Here is a 17,375-nt window from a genome sequence, read left to right on the forward strand (position 1 = left end):
GTGTATATACACCGTGACCCGTGAGGCAACTCTCAGTGTATATACACCGTGACCCGTGAGGCAACTCAGTGTATATACACCGTGTCCCGTGAGGCAACTCTCAGTGTATATACACCGTGACCCGTGAGGCAACTCAGTGTATATACACCGTGTCCCGTGAGGCAACTCTCAGTGTATATACACCGTGTCCCGTGAGGCAACTCTCAGTGTATATACACCGTGGCCCGTGACGCAACTCTCAGTGTATATACACCGTGGCCCGTGAGGCAACTCTCAGTGTATATACACCGTGTCCCGTGAGGCAACTCTCAGTGTATATACACCGTGACCCGTGAGGCAACTCTCAGTGTATATACACCGTGGCCCGTGACGCAACTCTCAGTGTATATACACCGTGGCCCGTGAGGCAACTCTCAGTGTGTATATACACCGTGACCCGTGAGGCAACTCTCAGTGTATATACACCGTGACCCGTGACGCAACTCTCAGTGTATATACACCGTGGCCCGTGAGGCAACTCTCAGTGTGTATATACACCTTGACCCGAGAGGCAACTCTCAGTGTATATACACCGTGACCCGTGAGGCAACTCTCAGTGTATATACACCGTGACCCGTGAGGCAACTCTCAGTGTATATACACCGTGACCCGTGAGGCAACTCAGTGTATATACACCGTGACCCGTGAGGCAACTCTCAGTGTATATACACCGTGACCCGTGACGCAACTCTCAGTGTATATACACCGTGACCCGTGAGGCAACTCTCAGTGTATATACACCGTGGCCCGTGAGGCAACTCTCAGTGTATATACACCGTGGCCCGTGAGGCAACTCTCAGTGTATATACACCGTGGCCCGTGAGGCAACTCTCAGTGTATATATCCTTTGTTTCAATTGTTTCAGCTATTATCTAATCAGTTTTATCTAGTGATGGAGTCCGTTGGTGGGGCTTTGTTGGGAAAGTGACAGTCAGTGATAAACAAGATAGCGTTTTTATGGCAAAGATTCAATACGAAGCTCGAATGCTTTTATTTATGTGGTTATCAATGCAGTAATTGGCAACGTGTTGTCCGCCCCCTAACAGCTGTGCCGGAGCCTCATGGTTTAATCCCTGACGCATCGCCCGCCCGTGTGCCGGTCTCTCAGGTATGACACGTCTTTGATTCATATGGAGTCTTAACAACATACTAAGTTACGTAACTTAGTTACTTACTAAGCGAGTTATTTAAAGTTACTAAGTTACTACAACTTAGTACAACACACTCAAGGTAGGTAAGGTACTAAGTAAAAGTTACGTGTTAAGTAAGGAACTTTTAGAGTGGTCCTTGTGCCTGCACGCTGATGATGGTGAGGCGGGTGTGTGGCCCACAACCACAGCTGTGTTGTGCACCTGTTTCTCCCTGAAGCGACTAAGGAAGTTGTGGTAAGTGGTAAGATGGCAGAGTGACTGGCAGCACTCTGGCACTAAGGTGCCTCTTCGCGTCATTGTTCAAAATGTTACCACTCAAACCTTCTGGGCTCACAAGTTAGTAGATTAATGCAAATCTGAGTGTCTTCGGTCGTAAATGTTACTAGCACACTAACTTAAAGGAACCTGACACCTGAGCGGACAACGCTCCGGATTCGTAGTCCTAAGGTTCCGGGTTCGATCCCCGGTGGAAGCGAAAACAAATGGGCTGAGTTTCTTTCAGCTTGATGCACCTGTTCACCTAGCAGTAAATATGTACCTTGGAGTTAGAGAGCTGCTACAGGCTGCTTCCTGGGTGTGTGTGACAAACTGGTGGCCTGATCAAGGACCGGGCCGCGGGGACACTGAGCCCAAGGAACCATCTCAAGATAACCTCAAGAGAGAAGATAGCTCAGTTTAGAAGACTATACAGCAAAATACAATTGTAAATTATAAAGATCTTGGCTAATAAATGTGCGCATCTGCAATTGAACGTCAGGAGCAAAGAGGCTGCATGGTGCGTGAGGAGTCCAACCACACCAGTGCCAGACACCAGAACTTTAGCGTCCCATAATAGGAAACATTTTAGAATTGCTTACTACATATTTATCTTTTTATGCCGGGATAAAAATAGAGACAGAGAACAATAGACAATGTTAGGCAGATGTGGGGTACTGTGTGGGCATCCCGGCGTGTCCTCACATCTCGATAGTCTGTAAGGAGACCTGCATGTGCCTTGCAGCTGCAAAACAAAGCATTTAATTTTGTTAATGTAAGAAAATATGTTGAAACCTATTTTGTAGCCTATGCGCACCCAGTGCATAGGTTGAGGATTCTACGGATTTTCCCCCACAATATCTTACTGACCAGCCAGTATGTAACCTTTAGCTCAGAACATTGTCTATAACTAATGTAAACTCTCCGTGTATATACACTGGGAAGTGGGGTAGACCTACTCATGTACTGTATATATCCCTATATAAGGGAGCTGCCTTGTGAGTTATTGGGCCTTTCCCAGTTTCCTTTATTCAGTTCTTCTTACGTATCTATGTTAGTAACGACTTACTGTAATTCCTGCGAGTGTATTGTTTATTCTTTACTCGTAGTATTTGAACATTTGCAATGTTGCTATATCTTCCTTAATACTGATGATGACAAAGTCGATCCTTCCTTTTATGATGATGACAAAGTCGTCCGCATAGTTTAGCAGCCTGCAGTGTCGTAGGAGTTTCTGCCTCATCATTCTTTCCATTAAACAGTTGAAGAGAAGGGGACTGAAATGCCTCCTTGCGGTGTACCATTTTCATGTCTTTTGTATTCAGAAACTGTTCTATGAAGTTTCACTCTTGTTTCTCTGTTTATGAGACAGTTTTTGGTCCAGGAGAGCAGGTTGCCTTTGACCTCTTTGTCAATGAGGCAGCAGAGAATAGCTGGGGCGCTAGCCAGTTCAAAGGCTTTCTAAAAGGGAGAGAGAAATGTTGTTGTTAGATTTAGCTACTCAGAATGAAATTACCATGTAGCACTGGCTATAGTTAGCCCGTAATTGAGTTCAATTATTCGCGATAACCTTGTTACTGTGATATTTTGGTCAAAGTTTTAAATAAAGGGAGAGTTTCCTACTTTTCCCCCGTTTCTTTTTCGCTTCTATTTTAGCGCACTGGTTATAGTCTTGTTTTAATAACATTATCTTGGTGACGGATGTAGATGCACAGTATTCACTAGTGTGTCCCATTCTTCAATTGCTTTTCTGATCATTTTGGTCGCTGTAGAATTTGCATCTAATGCAGCTGCTGTCGTGGGATTATTGTTCAGTTTGATGTGCAGGGCTTCAGTTGCTTCACATTCCAGTAAGTAACGCAGTAGTGGCGCCTCTACATCTGTTCCACGGATATGACACTCCTTAACTAATGGGTTTATTATCTCCCAGCAGCACCTGTAACCAAGTCTGAATCTGTGTATTTCTACTGCAATGTCTCTGGATATCTTTTTGCCAGGCTTGAAAGAGGAGTATCCAGTGGCTTGTTTGTAGCATACCGCAGTGGATCTTTCTCCCACTACTTTGGCTCTGTGGCAATTTTTGATAGTTGCAAATAGTTTTTTCTTGATTTGCTCCTTAATCTGTGAGAAACTTGGAGGTATTTGAACCTGTACAACAGGTAGAGCAGTTGCAGTTTTTACTAGTGAGTCTGCCTTTTCATTTCCATCTATGCCAATGTGACTTGGTATCCAATTTAGGGTGATTGTGTGCTTTGTTGCCTATATGTAGGATTACTGTGTTGAGTTGTATATTATCTATGTGTTGACTGGATAACAATGCCTGGAGCGAAGATTTAGAGTCGGTATGAATGATGACATCATGTAAATTATTCTCAATTGTATAGTTTATGGCCTCCTTCAGGGCATATAATTCTGTCTGCAATATTAAGCACCCACTATTCATGCTCCAGTAAGCTTCATGGTTGTTAGTGTAAACTGCTGCCCCGGCAGAACCTCTTTCTTGATCAACTGATCCGTCTGTGAAAATGTGAGTCGTTATCGGTCTTGAGATGGTTTCTATTTGTGGTTCTATTACTTCCTTGAGCCTCTGCGGGTCACATGCTAATTTTTTAACTGGCAATTCTTCAGTGATTATCTTTAGACTCGATTCTTCCCATGGCGGAGGCTGAAAGTGATGATTTGGTCTATCTTCCCCCTATGTTATTAATGGTCAGTTTTAAGTCCACTTTCTCTAGAATCTTGCCCAGGTTATCCGTCCATGCACTTGTTCTATATTGAAGGTTTCTGTGAAGTGATCTGTGTATGCTATCTTTGATTGACAGTCTGGCGGTGGTTCCAACAAGTTTTGTTGTTGTGGTGGCTATTCTTTGTTTGATCCTGTTTTCTAAGGCTGGTAAGCTGGTTTCCATTCTTAGATTCTCTCGACGCGTCCATATAGGTGCTTCCAGCAATGTATTGAGGACATTATTTTGCAATACTTCCAGTTTCTCCCACTGGCTATCACTGAGGGATGTAAGAGCAGGGGCAGCATAGTCAATGAGTGACCTAACTGCTTGAACGTAGTACATTTTGAGTACTGGTAAAGATCCACCATCTCTAAGACTTGTCAGGGAGCGCAAAACTGAGTTTCTGGCTTTACAACGTTGCCGAAGATATTCAATTGCTAGAATGAATCTCACCTGATTATCTATTATGACTCCAAGGTATTGAAAGAGGTAACCCACTCAGTTTCGTGTCCTTGAATTGCGAGTCTGATGTCTTAAATTCTCATTTTAACGGATATTGATTTGGTTTTATAGCTGTTTATTTTCACTGCTATGCGTTCCGCCTCCCTGCTGATGATGTCTAGGCATTTTTGTGCATGGCTCATGGTTCCTTGCGCCTTTGCCATTGATGATGACCACAAAGTCGCCTGTATAGTTAAGCAGTTTGACTTTTGGTTACTTGAGCTTCATGAATTGTTCCATGAGACAGTAGAAGAGGCATAGTATTCCTCCCTACGGAGTCCCATTTTCCAGCCTCCTTGAGGAGGATGTTTTTCCTTGGGGAGAGAGGAAGGAACTGACAATAAATAAGGAAAGAGTGAGGTAAGGAGCATGTAGGAGAAGAAGGTATTTCTTAGAAGAAGGTAAAGAATAAGGTGAGGAGCAGTTAAGAGAAGAAGGTAAAAGTAAAGTGAAAGGTAAGAATAGAATGAAATGTACGAATGAGATGAGTGTAATAATGGGATGAAGGAAGGATGAGATAAGGTAAGAATAAGAGGAAGACAAAAAAAAGAAAACGGGGTGGGCTAAAGTCAGGTCACATTTGTTAAGAAGTTAAGTTAATTTGCCGATAGATCGACGCAAGTGATGTACCTACTTTCTTGTAAATTGGCACCACATTAGCAACCCTCTACGAATCCAACACTGTCTGACTCTGATGCTTTATAAAATACACTAGGCAATGGCTCGCAAAACTCTTCTTTGTATTCTTACAGTACCCTGGCAAACCCTTCGTCCGGCCCTGGGTATATGTTTGGCTTGAGTTAATAACATCCTCTCTGGTAACATAAGAACATAAGAATCAAGGAAACTGCAGAAGGGCCTATTGGCCCATATGTGGCAGCTTCTAATTATATCAACACAAACTCATTCAAATATATGCCTAACCTTCGCTTGAAAGAATGCAAGGGTCCTACTTATGTTACGTTATACGAGAGCTCCACAAATTTCCACACTACATCTTTCATTATTCGTAAACAAACGAAGCTCCAACAAATACACCCTCTTACTGTGGCTGCCTGCGCCTTAGTGTAGAGAAACGCAAAGATAATAGTAGACTTTATTATATATAAAGTTTCACTTATACATGCTTTATTACCTATACCAGTAAAACATAATCTCCAACAATGTCTGCTCTTAGCATGTCAGACTTCCTAAGTTTCACCACTGTACAGTGCTTCTTATATTCTTATAATGAGAGGAAACCCATAGATCACTGTCTTGCTCATTACTTTATAAAAGTACTTGAGTCACCTGTGGTAGAGCGCTAAATAACTCACTAAGTACGACAGGAGCGCTAAAACCCTGCTACTAGTGAGCATTGTGGGCGTACATGGTGGTCATACATTTTGGGCATACACGATGCGTACCCCCACATCATGGGCGTCTGTAGATACAAAACACAAAAAACGTATCTCTGAAATTTTGTTTTATTTTACTCAATTTAGTTTTTCAAGATTCGTTATTTAATTGACTAGATGGGCTACCCGGCGGTGTTCGGGTCTCTGTCTGTGTCTCTCCCATTCTCTCTGGTTCTCTACCTCCCTTCTGTTCCCTCTGCCTTCCTCCACTCCCACCCAGTCTCTCAGTCTCTTTCTCTTTCCCGTCTCTCCTGTTCTCTTAATCTCTCTACCTTCTTCCAACTATCTCTGCCTACCTCCCTCATGTTCTCTCTCTCTCTCTCTCTCTCTCTCTCTCTCTCTCTCTCTCTCTCTCTCTCTCTCTCTCTCTCTCTCTCTCTCTCTCTCTCTCTCTCTCTCTCTCTCTTTCTCTCTCTCTCTCTCTCTCTTTCTCTCTCTCTCTCTCTCCTTCCCGTTCTCCCGTTTTCTCTGTCTCTCCCTTCCTCCCATTTTCTATGCCTGTCTCCCAATTGTTCTCTCTGCCTCTCTCTCTCCTCACATTCTCCATTTTTCCGTCCCATTCTGTGTTCCTTCATCTTTCCCTTTCCTTCTCTCTCTCTCTCTCTCTCTCTCTCTCTCTCTCTCTCTCTCTCTCTCTCTCTCTCTCTCTCTCTCTCTCTCTCTCTCTCTCTCTCTCTCTCTCTCTCTCTCTCTCTCTCTCTCTCTCTCTCTCTCTCTCTCTCTCTCTCTCTCTCTCTCTCTCTCTCTCTCTCTCTCTCTTTCTCTCTCTCTCTCTCTCTTTCTCTCTCTCTCTCTCTCCTTCCCGTTCTCCCGTTTTCTCTGTCTCTCCCTTCCTCCCATTTTCTATGCCTGTCTCCCAATTGTTCTCTCTGCCTCTCTCTCTCCTCACATTCTCCATTTTTCCGTCCCATTCTGTGTTCCTTCATCTTTCCCTTTCCTTCTCTCTCTCTCTCTCTCTCTCTCTCCCTCTCGCTCTCTCTCTCTCTCTCTCTCTCTCTCTCTCTCTCTCTCTCTCTCTCTCTCTCTCTCTCTCTCTCTCTCCCTCCCGTTTACTCCTTTAGTGGGCAAAAATGCTCTAATAATATTCAATCTCATTATCACCTTTCATATAACATTATCAACGCTATCGACGTTGAATCGACTTTCGATCAACGTTGATTCAATATCAGTACCAGCTATGATATATGATTTAACGCTCTATGGACAATTAAATCCACAATTTGTACTTCATAGGAGTTGCTGAGATTAGGAATAGGAGCCGATCCTAATTAAAGATGGGCATGGAGCTCAACCTCAACCGCTCTATGACACTCGCTATTCAATCACAAATTACCCTGCAAAACTTTTGCAGGGTAATCACGGAAATATTTACTCTACCCACCATGAGAGTAAGGACAAGACCAGAACATAACGATGCCAACACAGAAGACACCGTTCAACATAACAGGCCAATTACACTTGATTAATCTTTGTATATATATATATATATATATATATGCGAACAAGCCTGAATGGTCCCCAGGACAATATGCAACTGAAAACTCACACCCCAGAAGTGACTCGAACCCATACTCCCAGGAGCAACGCAACTGGTATGTACAAGACGCCTTAATCCACTTGACCATCACGACCGGACAATAATGAGGTGATAGCCGAGGCTATTTGAACCACCCCACCGCTATTTGAATATATATATATATATATATATATATATATATATATATATATATATATATATATATATATATATATATATATATATATATATATATATATATATATATATATTTATATATAACCTTTAGGCATTTGTCTTGTATGTTTTGTAACCTTTAAATACACAATAAAGCAAAATAAAAAAAAAGGAAGGGGGTGGTAGGAGAAAAGCACACAGAAACTGTATTGGAGGGGACCTACATTCCCTCCAATGCGTTATGTGTGGTTCCCTCCGAGGCTATGGGTCCCCCTTCTCCAACCAGAGGTGGTACTCTTTTTGAAAAAAAAAAAATTATATATATATATATATATATATATATATATATATATATATATATATATATATATATATATATATATATATATATCACCGAAAACTCACACCCCAGAAGTGACTCGAACCCATACTACCAGGAGTATATACCGTATATATATATAGGAGCATATACCAGATATATGCAACTGATGTACAGGACACCTTCACCACTCGACCATCAGGACCGTTAAAAGATGATGGTAACCGAAGCTATTTACCCCATCATTCCGACTGCGCTCTGATGGTAATCTTGGGCATTAACTCTGAGTTATTGGTGTTGTGAAGGGACAAGTTAGAAAATATATTTTCAAATAGACTTATTTGGTTTGAATTTTTAGGTTTGCTTACAAGTTGTTATGTAGACTGTAGTACACTTTACTTTTTCAACGTCTCATTTATAAATAGTGCCTGTTTTGTTTATATTACAAGATACTGATGAGTCTTGTATGTTCAGAGTTCTCACTTTTCATTATTATAAGTAAAATAATTTTTTTCTGATTCAATCATCTCTTACAGTTTCATTTGACCTAATTTATCAATTTTATTTTAGGCATTCGCATTCAGTAGGATCCCTGATTAAATTTATATTTACATTTCTATGTATATATATATATATATATATATATTTCATGCCAATTTGTTGCAAAACTATCTCTGGCAAGGCTTATCCGGTATATAATAATAGTTACAGAAGGCTTATTAGCACATTTAAGGAAATTCCTAATTATATTCCTCCAATTGAATTCTCGTTTTTATCTAAACTTTGTTTGCAAATTTTCATTAAATTGGTTTCTTTAATGCTTCTTGAACAACACGTTAGTAACTAATTCCTAACAAATGTTAGGTGATGTTCTGCGATTTTTTCCTGAAAGTAAACTTTGGTACAAGATTTACCTTAAGTTTGTTGTTTCTAACACCATGCTTGCATTCTGTCTCATTAAACCCTTCATTAGTCTGTCATTAGTCCGAACACTCACAATCGCCGCCTTTACCTCCTATATTGCTTAAAAGTAAGCTGGTGAAGCCACCATTTCTACCTAATGTTTAGTAGTGTGACCGCCCGCAGCCATAGCACAACTTGTATGGTGTTTTACTAAAAAATAGAAGCACCGTAATTTTTTTCTGGGACAAATGAACATCGGCCATGAGAGCTTATGTGAGTTGTCCGAGTGCGTCTAGTTAGAAAACCACTTCATATATTATGTGTCATGTCATGAGAACGGTCTGAGTGAAGAGCGTGGTCTAGTTATGGCGGCCTTTATGTAACTTCATGCTGTGAGTTGTATGTTTAGAGTTAGTTTAGTTGATATATTACGCTCCGAATACTCACCCTGTGGGTCGTGGTGGACAGTGCTACAGAGGAACACAATGGGCTCATGAGCTGAACCCCCAAAATTCGTTCGGATAATCAATTTACTTTTTGATAAGTTAGTTACATAGTTTAATGTGTATATCAATAACGGGTTCAAGAACAAGGCCACAACAATCTATATGCTATGCAGTTTACATTTGTGGTGAGCTAGTTACACAATTTGTTTATCGTGCACCCAACATCAATCCAGTGGGCGGAGCTGGGAAGTTTACAATCACGTTCAAGTGAACTTAGGATATTTACCTACGTTTTCTGGTAGTAAATTTTTAAATAAATACTGATTTTTTTTTAAATATATACTTTAAAAAATGTTGATAGTTTATGATAAAAATATCTCTAAATTCATGATTATTTTACATTCAATTAGATAATGACGCAAGGCATGCAAATAGTTCTTCTGACAGTTTACATTGCGCCAGAGCTTCTTCAGCAGGTGATGCACGGAGCATAGCAAACAACTGTGAAGAGTGGAGACCCAGGTGTTTATAGAAGCCTCCCCACTCAGAACAAGAGCCATCTCTCGTTGTCACAAGAGCTGCACTTCCAGTGACACCAGTGAAGTCGAGTAGACAACCATCAATCAACAATTTTTGAGAGAGGGTGCTCTGTATGGCCGGAGCATTAGCTTGGTTTCAGTTCATGCAAATTTCATTTGAGATCATTGATCTAAGTAATTTTCCCCGCGGTTGATGTAATTGTGATGGTTGTATGACACAAATTATCTTATTTGTGTGGTAAATATCGCTGCAGTTGCGCTTATCGCACATGGTTGTCAATATTTCTAGGGAGGTTAGATCGTTGAGTAAGAGTTGCTTAAGGTGGAGATTCATCAGGTAACTAATGCAGAGCCTTACTGACTTTTATGAACTTACTGGTAAAGCTAAGGAAGAGACCAGACCGATTCTGATTGTTTTCTTCAGGACCACTGCTTTAAGCTGAGGGAAAGGTACGCACTGAAGTTTAATCATTAGTTGTCCAATGTTGTTGAAAGCTTGCCATGTTCTAATATAATTTTACCAACACTCTCCAATTAAGAGTAAAATTAACCAATCTTCTGACATGTTTTTCATTAAATTGTCTTCTAGATTGTCTCCAGTCATATAGAGACTCCTGCAACCTCTTCAACATGATCAACATCTCCGCCTTCATCGGCTTCTTACTGACCATGACTTTCATCAAAACAGGTAACTCTCTCTCTCTCTCTCTCTCTCTCTCTCTCTCTCTCTCTCTCTCTCTCTCTCTCTCTCTCTCTCTCTCTCTCTCTCTCTCTCTCTCTCTCTCCCCCAACCACTTGGACTGGACGGTAGAACGACGGAATGTCTTCATGCAGGTCGGAGTTCAATCCCCGACCGTCCAAGTGGTTGGGCACCATTCCTTTCTCCTGTTCCAACCTAAATCCCTATCCTGACCCCTTCCAAGTGCTATGTAGTCGTATTGGCTTGGCGGTTTTCCCTGAAAATTCCCTCTCCCTCTTATAGTGGGCAAGTGAGATGGGTGGTGGACTGGTAGTGAAAACGTTTTGTTTTGGGAAAAGTTTAAGCTACGCTGAACAGCATATTAGGGTGGAATTTGCGACGGGGGTCTGATCGGGTGAGTTTAAGCTACGCTGTATAATTTTTTTGTGGTGTATTGGACCTGGGAAAGTTTAAGCTACGCTGTACCCAGTATTAGGGTGGATTTTGCTTCAGGGGTCTGACCTGAAAAGTTTAAGCCAAGCTGTACCCTTTTTTTTGAGGCGGGTTGTTCCCTGACAAATTCCTCGCTAAGCGAGGAATTTAAGAGTGGATTTTGGCAGAGTCCCATTTCGTCGCTACGGTCTTAAGGAATTCTTATGGAGAAAATTACTCGCTGCGGTCATAAAGAATTCCAATTGAGAAAATTACTTGCTGCAGTTTTAAGGTATTCTGATAGAGAAAATTACGTGCTGCAGTCTTAGGGAATTCTTATAGAAAAAATTACTCACCGCAGTCTTAAGAATTCTTACGGAGAAAATTACTCACTGCAAAGTTAAGGAATTGTTATGGAGAAAATATCGTCTCTAAGGTACCAAAAGTTTAAGATAAAAATTAAGGTTAGATGTTGTCCATTTTCAGAGGATATGTTAATTAAAGTTAAAAATATGTGATGTATTTGCCAGTGTCAAACTGTAGTTCTTGGACCCTCCTTTTAACGTTTATAGGTGTAGTTTCGCTACTATCAACATCATTTTTATGAGATTTAAAAGGTAGTTATTTAATACGTATTAAACGAAATAAGGTTAGTTACCGAGCTCCAGCTCCTGTCCTCTGTCTTAGTTCTCTCACGTAAGTTCGTAATAATAGTTAAATTTCCGTGAAATTTAAAATATAGTTATTTCAGACTAAGTAAATGAGACAAAGTTAGTTACTGAGTTTCAGCTCCTGTCCCCCGCCTTAGTTCACTCCTGTAATATCGTTATTATCAGTTCAATTCTCATGTTAAAACAGGTGTATTTCAGACTTAGTAAGAAAAAACCAGTTACCGAGTTTCAGCTCTTGTCCTCCGCCTTAGTTCACTCTTAGAATTTTGTTACTATCAACGTGATTTTCCCGAGATTTAAAATATAATTATTTCAATCACATTAACTACAAATGAAATAGTAACCGAGTTTTAGCTCCTGTCCTCTGCCTTAATTCGTCCCTGGAGTTTTGTTACTCTTATCAATTTTCATGAGATTTAAATTAGAGATTTTTCTGATGCATTAAGAACAAATAAATTAGTTACCAAGCTCCAGCTCTTGTCCTCCGCCTTAGTTTACTCCTGATATTTTTACTATTTCAATTTCAGTTCAATTTCCCAGATATTTAAAAAATAGTAATTTCAGACTTAGTTAATTAGAACAATTAAATGATTAAATTACGGAGTTTAAGCTACTCTACCTTAGTTCAATGTTCACCAAAACATAGATATTTCAGAACAAGTGAGTTAGGTTTTGTTCATCGCATTTATCAAAGTAAACATGTTTCCCAGATCCAGGTACATATTCTTCCATAAGTCAGGAGTCGCTATCTCTTCATTGAGGTACTTGTAGGTAAACATTAGTCATGACCTCTCCTTCAATCGTCGTGTGTGTGTGTATGTATGTAAATAAATACTTAGGTAAGCTACTGTTAAGTAATGCTTATCTGCCCATAACGAGTTGGGATAACGAGCTTCCTCCCCACTTGCACATGCCGGCAATCGTCCAACTCCCACTCCACCCCTCTCTTCCAAACCCCCCCTCCCCCTCCACTTGTCTCCACCTTAATCACCACCCCCACTGTCTTATCACCTACCTCACCCCCCACACCTCCCTCCTCGTTCCCTCATATCTTCCCCTCTCACACCATCCCTACTCCCTCTGCGTCTCACCCCCTCACTTCCTTCCCCTCTTATTATCTGCTCGTGGCAAATGAAATTATTAACTCTCTCTTATATTTTCCAATTCTACATCTATTTCTCTCGTGTCATGGAACAATATTTTTTTTTTGTAAAAGCAGCTATTACCTCGCATCGCACCGATAATCTTCTTACTGTATATTGTCAATACTCAAGTGTTTATGCTCAACTTCTCTATAATGTGGGCAAGTTCTCCACATATCTCGTTATGTGGTCTTACATGTTTCCCCCTATCCTATGCATATTTTTACATGTTCTCTGCACTTCTTGTTACACATTTTCCATTTTCTTAAATATTCTCCAAAGGTTCATGCCATATTTGAATGTTTTCTCCATGTTCTCCTAAATTTCACAGCAAGTTTTTTGCATCTCTAAATGTTCTCTCCATGTTCTTATATGTTCTCTGCACAGATTGATTGATAAAGATTAAGACGTAGTCTATATAGCCTAACTGCTATTTCCCTGTGGATTCCTTTTGGGATATTTAACCTTTCTAATTTGGTTGCCTGAAGATACCATGTTGCAGATGGCGAACCTTCAGCTATTCTCTGGTGTAGATAGGCTTTGTTGAGATGTGAGAGTTTTTTGGTGATGATGTTTTTTATGTTCTCTAGGCTGGGTTGAATTGTTTTATGTATCACTGGATGACGAGTTGCCAATTTAGCAATTTCATCAGCTTTTTCATTTAATGGGATTCCAATATGGGATGGGATCTAGTTTAAAGTTATGTTGGGTCCTTTGCCTTTAGCGACTGCTCCTTGATACAAAATGGTGGTAATTATTTCCACATTATCTTTCCACTGTTTTTGTCCTAGTATTTGAAGTGCAGCTTTTGAGTCTGTGTGTATGATTGCATTTTGAGTGTTTTGTGCAATCACATATGCGAATGCCTGTTGTATGGCAAACAGCTCAGTTTGGGTTGATGATACTAGTCCTCCGTCTCCAATATGCCTGTACACTGGCCGTGCAAAGAGCAGCGCCAGCACTCTCATTTTCTGTGTCCACCGATCCGTCTGTGAAGATGTGGGTGGCTCCTGCTATGCTATATATTTGCTCTTCTATTATGCGCCTTAGGATTGTCGGATCATAGGCAGCCTTTTTCATTGGGAGACTTTCTATTACTATTTTGAAAGTAGGCTCTTCCCACGGCGCGGAAGGAGTGTAATTTGGGTGTGGATGATCACCCTCTCTATCAAGAATCATGTTTTTTAAATGTAGTCTGTTTAGGACTTTTCCTGCTCTTGCAACCCAAGAGTTTCCATTGTTTTGGCCTAGTCCAACCACCAAGGCCTGCCGTACTGGGATTGGATCAGAAGAAATAATTATCTTACTGATAATTGTAGCTGTCCTTTGTGATATTCTTTCTTGTAGAGAGGGCAAACCCGTCTCCAGTCTAAGAGTTTCAAGCCTGGTCCACATGGGGGCTCCCAGTGCAGCTCTCATAGCATTGTTTTGGGCAACTTCAAGCTTTTTCCACTGTTGGTGTGATAGATTTGTGAGTGCAGGTGCGGTATAATCGATCACTGATCTGACTGCCTGTACATAGTATGTGCGAAGGACTTGCAGATTGGCTCCTCCAGAAAGGGAGGTTAGCGACCTGAGGATTGCCGTCCGGGCAGCAGTTCGCTCTCTCAAGTATGTGACCTCAGCATTAAAATTCATGTGTGTGTCCAGAATGATTCCTAGATACTGATAGGTGTCGACCCATTCTATTGGTTGACCCTGTACTTTGAGTTGGATGTTGGGCTTCGCTATTTTTATGGGCATGGCCTTTGACTTTGAGGGGTTGAGTTTGATCCCAATCTGTTTTGCCTCTTTACTGATGCAGTCTAAGCATTTGGGTGCAAGGCGCGCCGCATCCCTTCCTTTTATGATGATGACAAAGTCGTCCGCGTAGTTTAGCAGCCTGCAGTGATGTGGGAGTTTCAACCTCATCTGCACAACTTGTTACACGTTCTTATATGTTTTGTGCCTACCTTTTACATGTTTACCCTACGTTATTCATGTTCTCAGTATGTTTACTTTATGTTATTCATGTTCTTCACATGCGCTGTTTTTTTTTGCATATTCAAGTTTATTGTTATATATTATCAACAACATTACTGTTTCTCAATAAATGTAATTATTTACTTACGAATTTATTAACTTTAAAATATTTATTTACAATTTATTTATTTCAATATTAAAAAAACAATTTATTTTAGTTAATTCAAAATTATTTAGTAATTTTCAAGGTATTTATTACAAATTACTTATTTTAGTTATTTGGAAATTATTTATTTGCAGTCTTATTTATTTCATTATTTACAAATTATTTATTATAAAGTATTTATTTAGTTATTTACCAAGTTTTATTTGCAAACCTTTTACTCATTTATATACATATTTGTAAAGCTGTCAATGCATTTCTCTTTTCAACTTAATATTTCTTAATATCACAGTTCTTAAACAAAAAACTACCCTTTATGGCAGTAACAAATTTACTATGACGTTCTTTCATGTCTCATCTTAAATAAGTTAAATAAGAATACACTTCTTGCATTAAGAACAATGTCAAGGGTAACATTTTTCATAACATTTCTGAACTAAAATTACTCTCTGAGACATCTTTATGCATCAAAGAATACTCTCCGAGCCCTCAAACATATTTTCCAAGACATCTTCATGTAACAAAGTTTACTCCAGGTTCATGCATTAAGGACAACTCTCTCTGTAACAAACATTGCTCATCATATAATATATAAATAGTTAAGGGTATCTTTTCATGTTTAAACTTAACATTGCATCTCTATTCAACTAAGAAATAGTTTCTTTAACATAGTTTAAGTAACAATACTGTTTTATGTCGCAAACAATTTATACAAGGATATTATTCTGCATCAAATTTAAACTAACATTACTGTAGTATATATGTATCAACGATGCCACTGATCTTTATCGTCTGTTAAATGTATTAAGATATGTCTCTGTGAAGTCACAAACATCATTAAGCACTGTAACAAAATTAACATTTAGTACAACTGTTAGTAACTTAATATTATATATCTATGATAAAAGTTTCTTTCAACTTAATACAGAGGTACTAAGACAAACATGTTAACAGCATTTATTACGCCATACGTTTCTGTTAACTCTCACAAAACACTGTAACTAATTTAACTTTAATAACAAACTTACATTTCTGTTTATTAATGATTCTGTTGAAAATGTATTCTCTCTCCCATTTTATCTTTGAAACTGTTTTCTAAACAAAGCATTAATCTACCTAAACTTAATTACCTGATCTAAACTAACCTAATGTAGCTTAACTAACATAGCTAACATAACTTGCCTACCTGATGTAACTTAACTTGACCTACCGAACTTAACTTACCTAGCCTCGCCTACCTAACATAACTTACCTAACATAACTTACCTAACATAACTTTCCTTCCCTATCCTAACCTACCTAACCCAACTGACACAACCTAACTTACCAAATCCAACTTACCTATCCTCACCTACCTAACATAACTTACCAAACCTAATTTACTTAACGAAACTTCCCTTACCTAATCTAACTTTAAACAAACAAGTCTGCAGACACAAACAGTGTTCTCTTCTGTCATGTTAGGAATTCTAATCATCCTATTGACTGGTCTTGTGTATATTGGTGTGTTATAGGGGCTGCGGCCGTGGAGCTCCTACTACGACTTCCTTGTCTGAGGAGTCAATAACATTCGTAGTTGGTTGTCTTGTTTCTCGTCTCGGAGCCTGAGATAGGTTCATGTGTCGTGGATTAGTGGTAGACGCTATTTCAGGAGCGTTGGTGGTGCTGTTAGTATTTGTAGACAGCACGTCTACTAGCAAGTCTGCTGAGATGGTGATGGTAGGAGTGTTGGGAGATGGAGTGGAGGGTGCTGCTGTTTGTGCAGCCTCGGTCTTTGGTGGAGCTGGGGTCTGAGTTAAGATCGACCTTGTGGTCGACCTTGTGGAAGTCTCGTGTGGAAGGAGGGGAAGTAGTGAGACTTGCGCCAGGGACTATGATGGGGTTCATGTCATAGACTAGGGTAATGCATTGAGTTCTCTGACGAGAACTCTGATGATGGTGGTCTGCTCCAGTAAGCCTCTCCGCTAGTAGAGATAAGGTAATAAGACCAGAGATAATGCCTACACGTGATGCACGGGGCTGCGACGGAGCCTGTGGGGTCTTGGATCCCCATTCTGAAGGCTGGGTCGCCTAGTGTAAGGCCCCTATTTGGTAAGACTGGAAAGTCTCTGGTCGGTTGGTGGGAGCTGAGGTGGTGGGTTGAGCGCCTGGGGCTCTTGTCACAGAGGTTGAGGGGTTGTTACTCTGGGGCCTCAACCTGGGCCTTGATAATTTCCTGTTTGCAGGGGAGGCGGTAGGAAATTGCCGGCTAATTGCCACTGCAGAGCAAGCATCGATTGGTTGTTGCCTTGCATATGGAGTAGTGATGGTCCAGTGCTCACAGGCTACACTTCTAGACGGGTTTCTGATACTTGTTG

General features: G+C 40.3%; 1 protein-coding gene across 1 annotated transcript in view; it reads left to right on the forward strand.

Moving 5' to 3' along the window:
* Window positions 1-994: 994 nt before the first annotated feature.
* Window positions 995-17,375, forward strand: part of LOC138357367 (uncharacterized) — a 46,843-nt gene continuing 30,462 nt past the window's right edge. Inside the window, exons 1-2 of the mRNA XM_069314036.1 lie at window positions 995-1,147; window positions 10,559-10,657. Coding sequence (XP_069170137.1) covers window positions 10,600-10,657 — 58 coding nt within the window. The 5' untranslated portion in view covers window positions 995-1,147; window positions 10,559-10,599. The remainder of the gene's footprint in view (window positions 1,148-10,558; window positions 10,658-17,375) is intronic.

Source organism: Procambarus clarkii, chromosome 78 (genome assembly GCF_040958095.1).
Source record: "Procambarus clarkii isolate CNS0578487 chromosome 78, FALCON_Pclarkii_2.0, whole genome shotgun sequence".
NCBI lineage: Eukaryota > Metazoa > Arthropoda > Malacostraca > Decapoda > Cambaridae > Procambarus > Procambarus clarkii.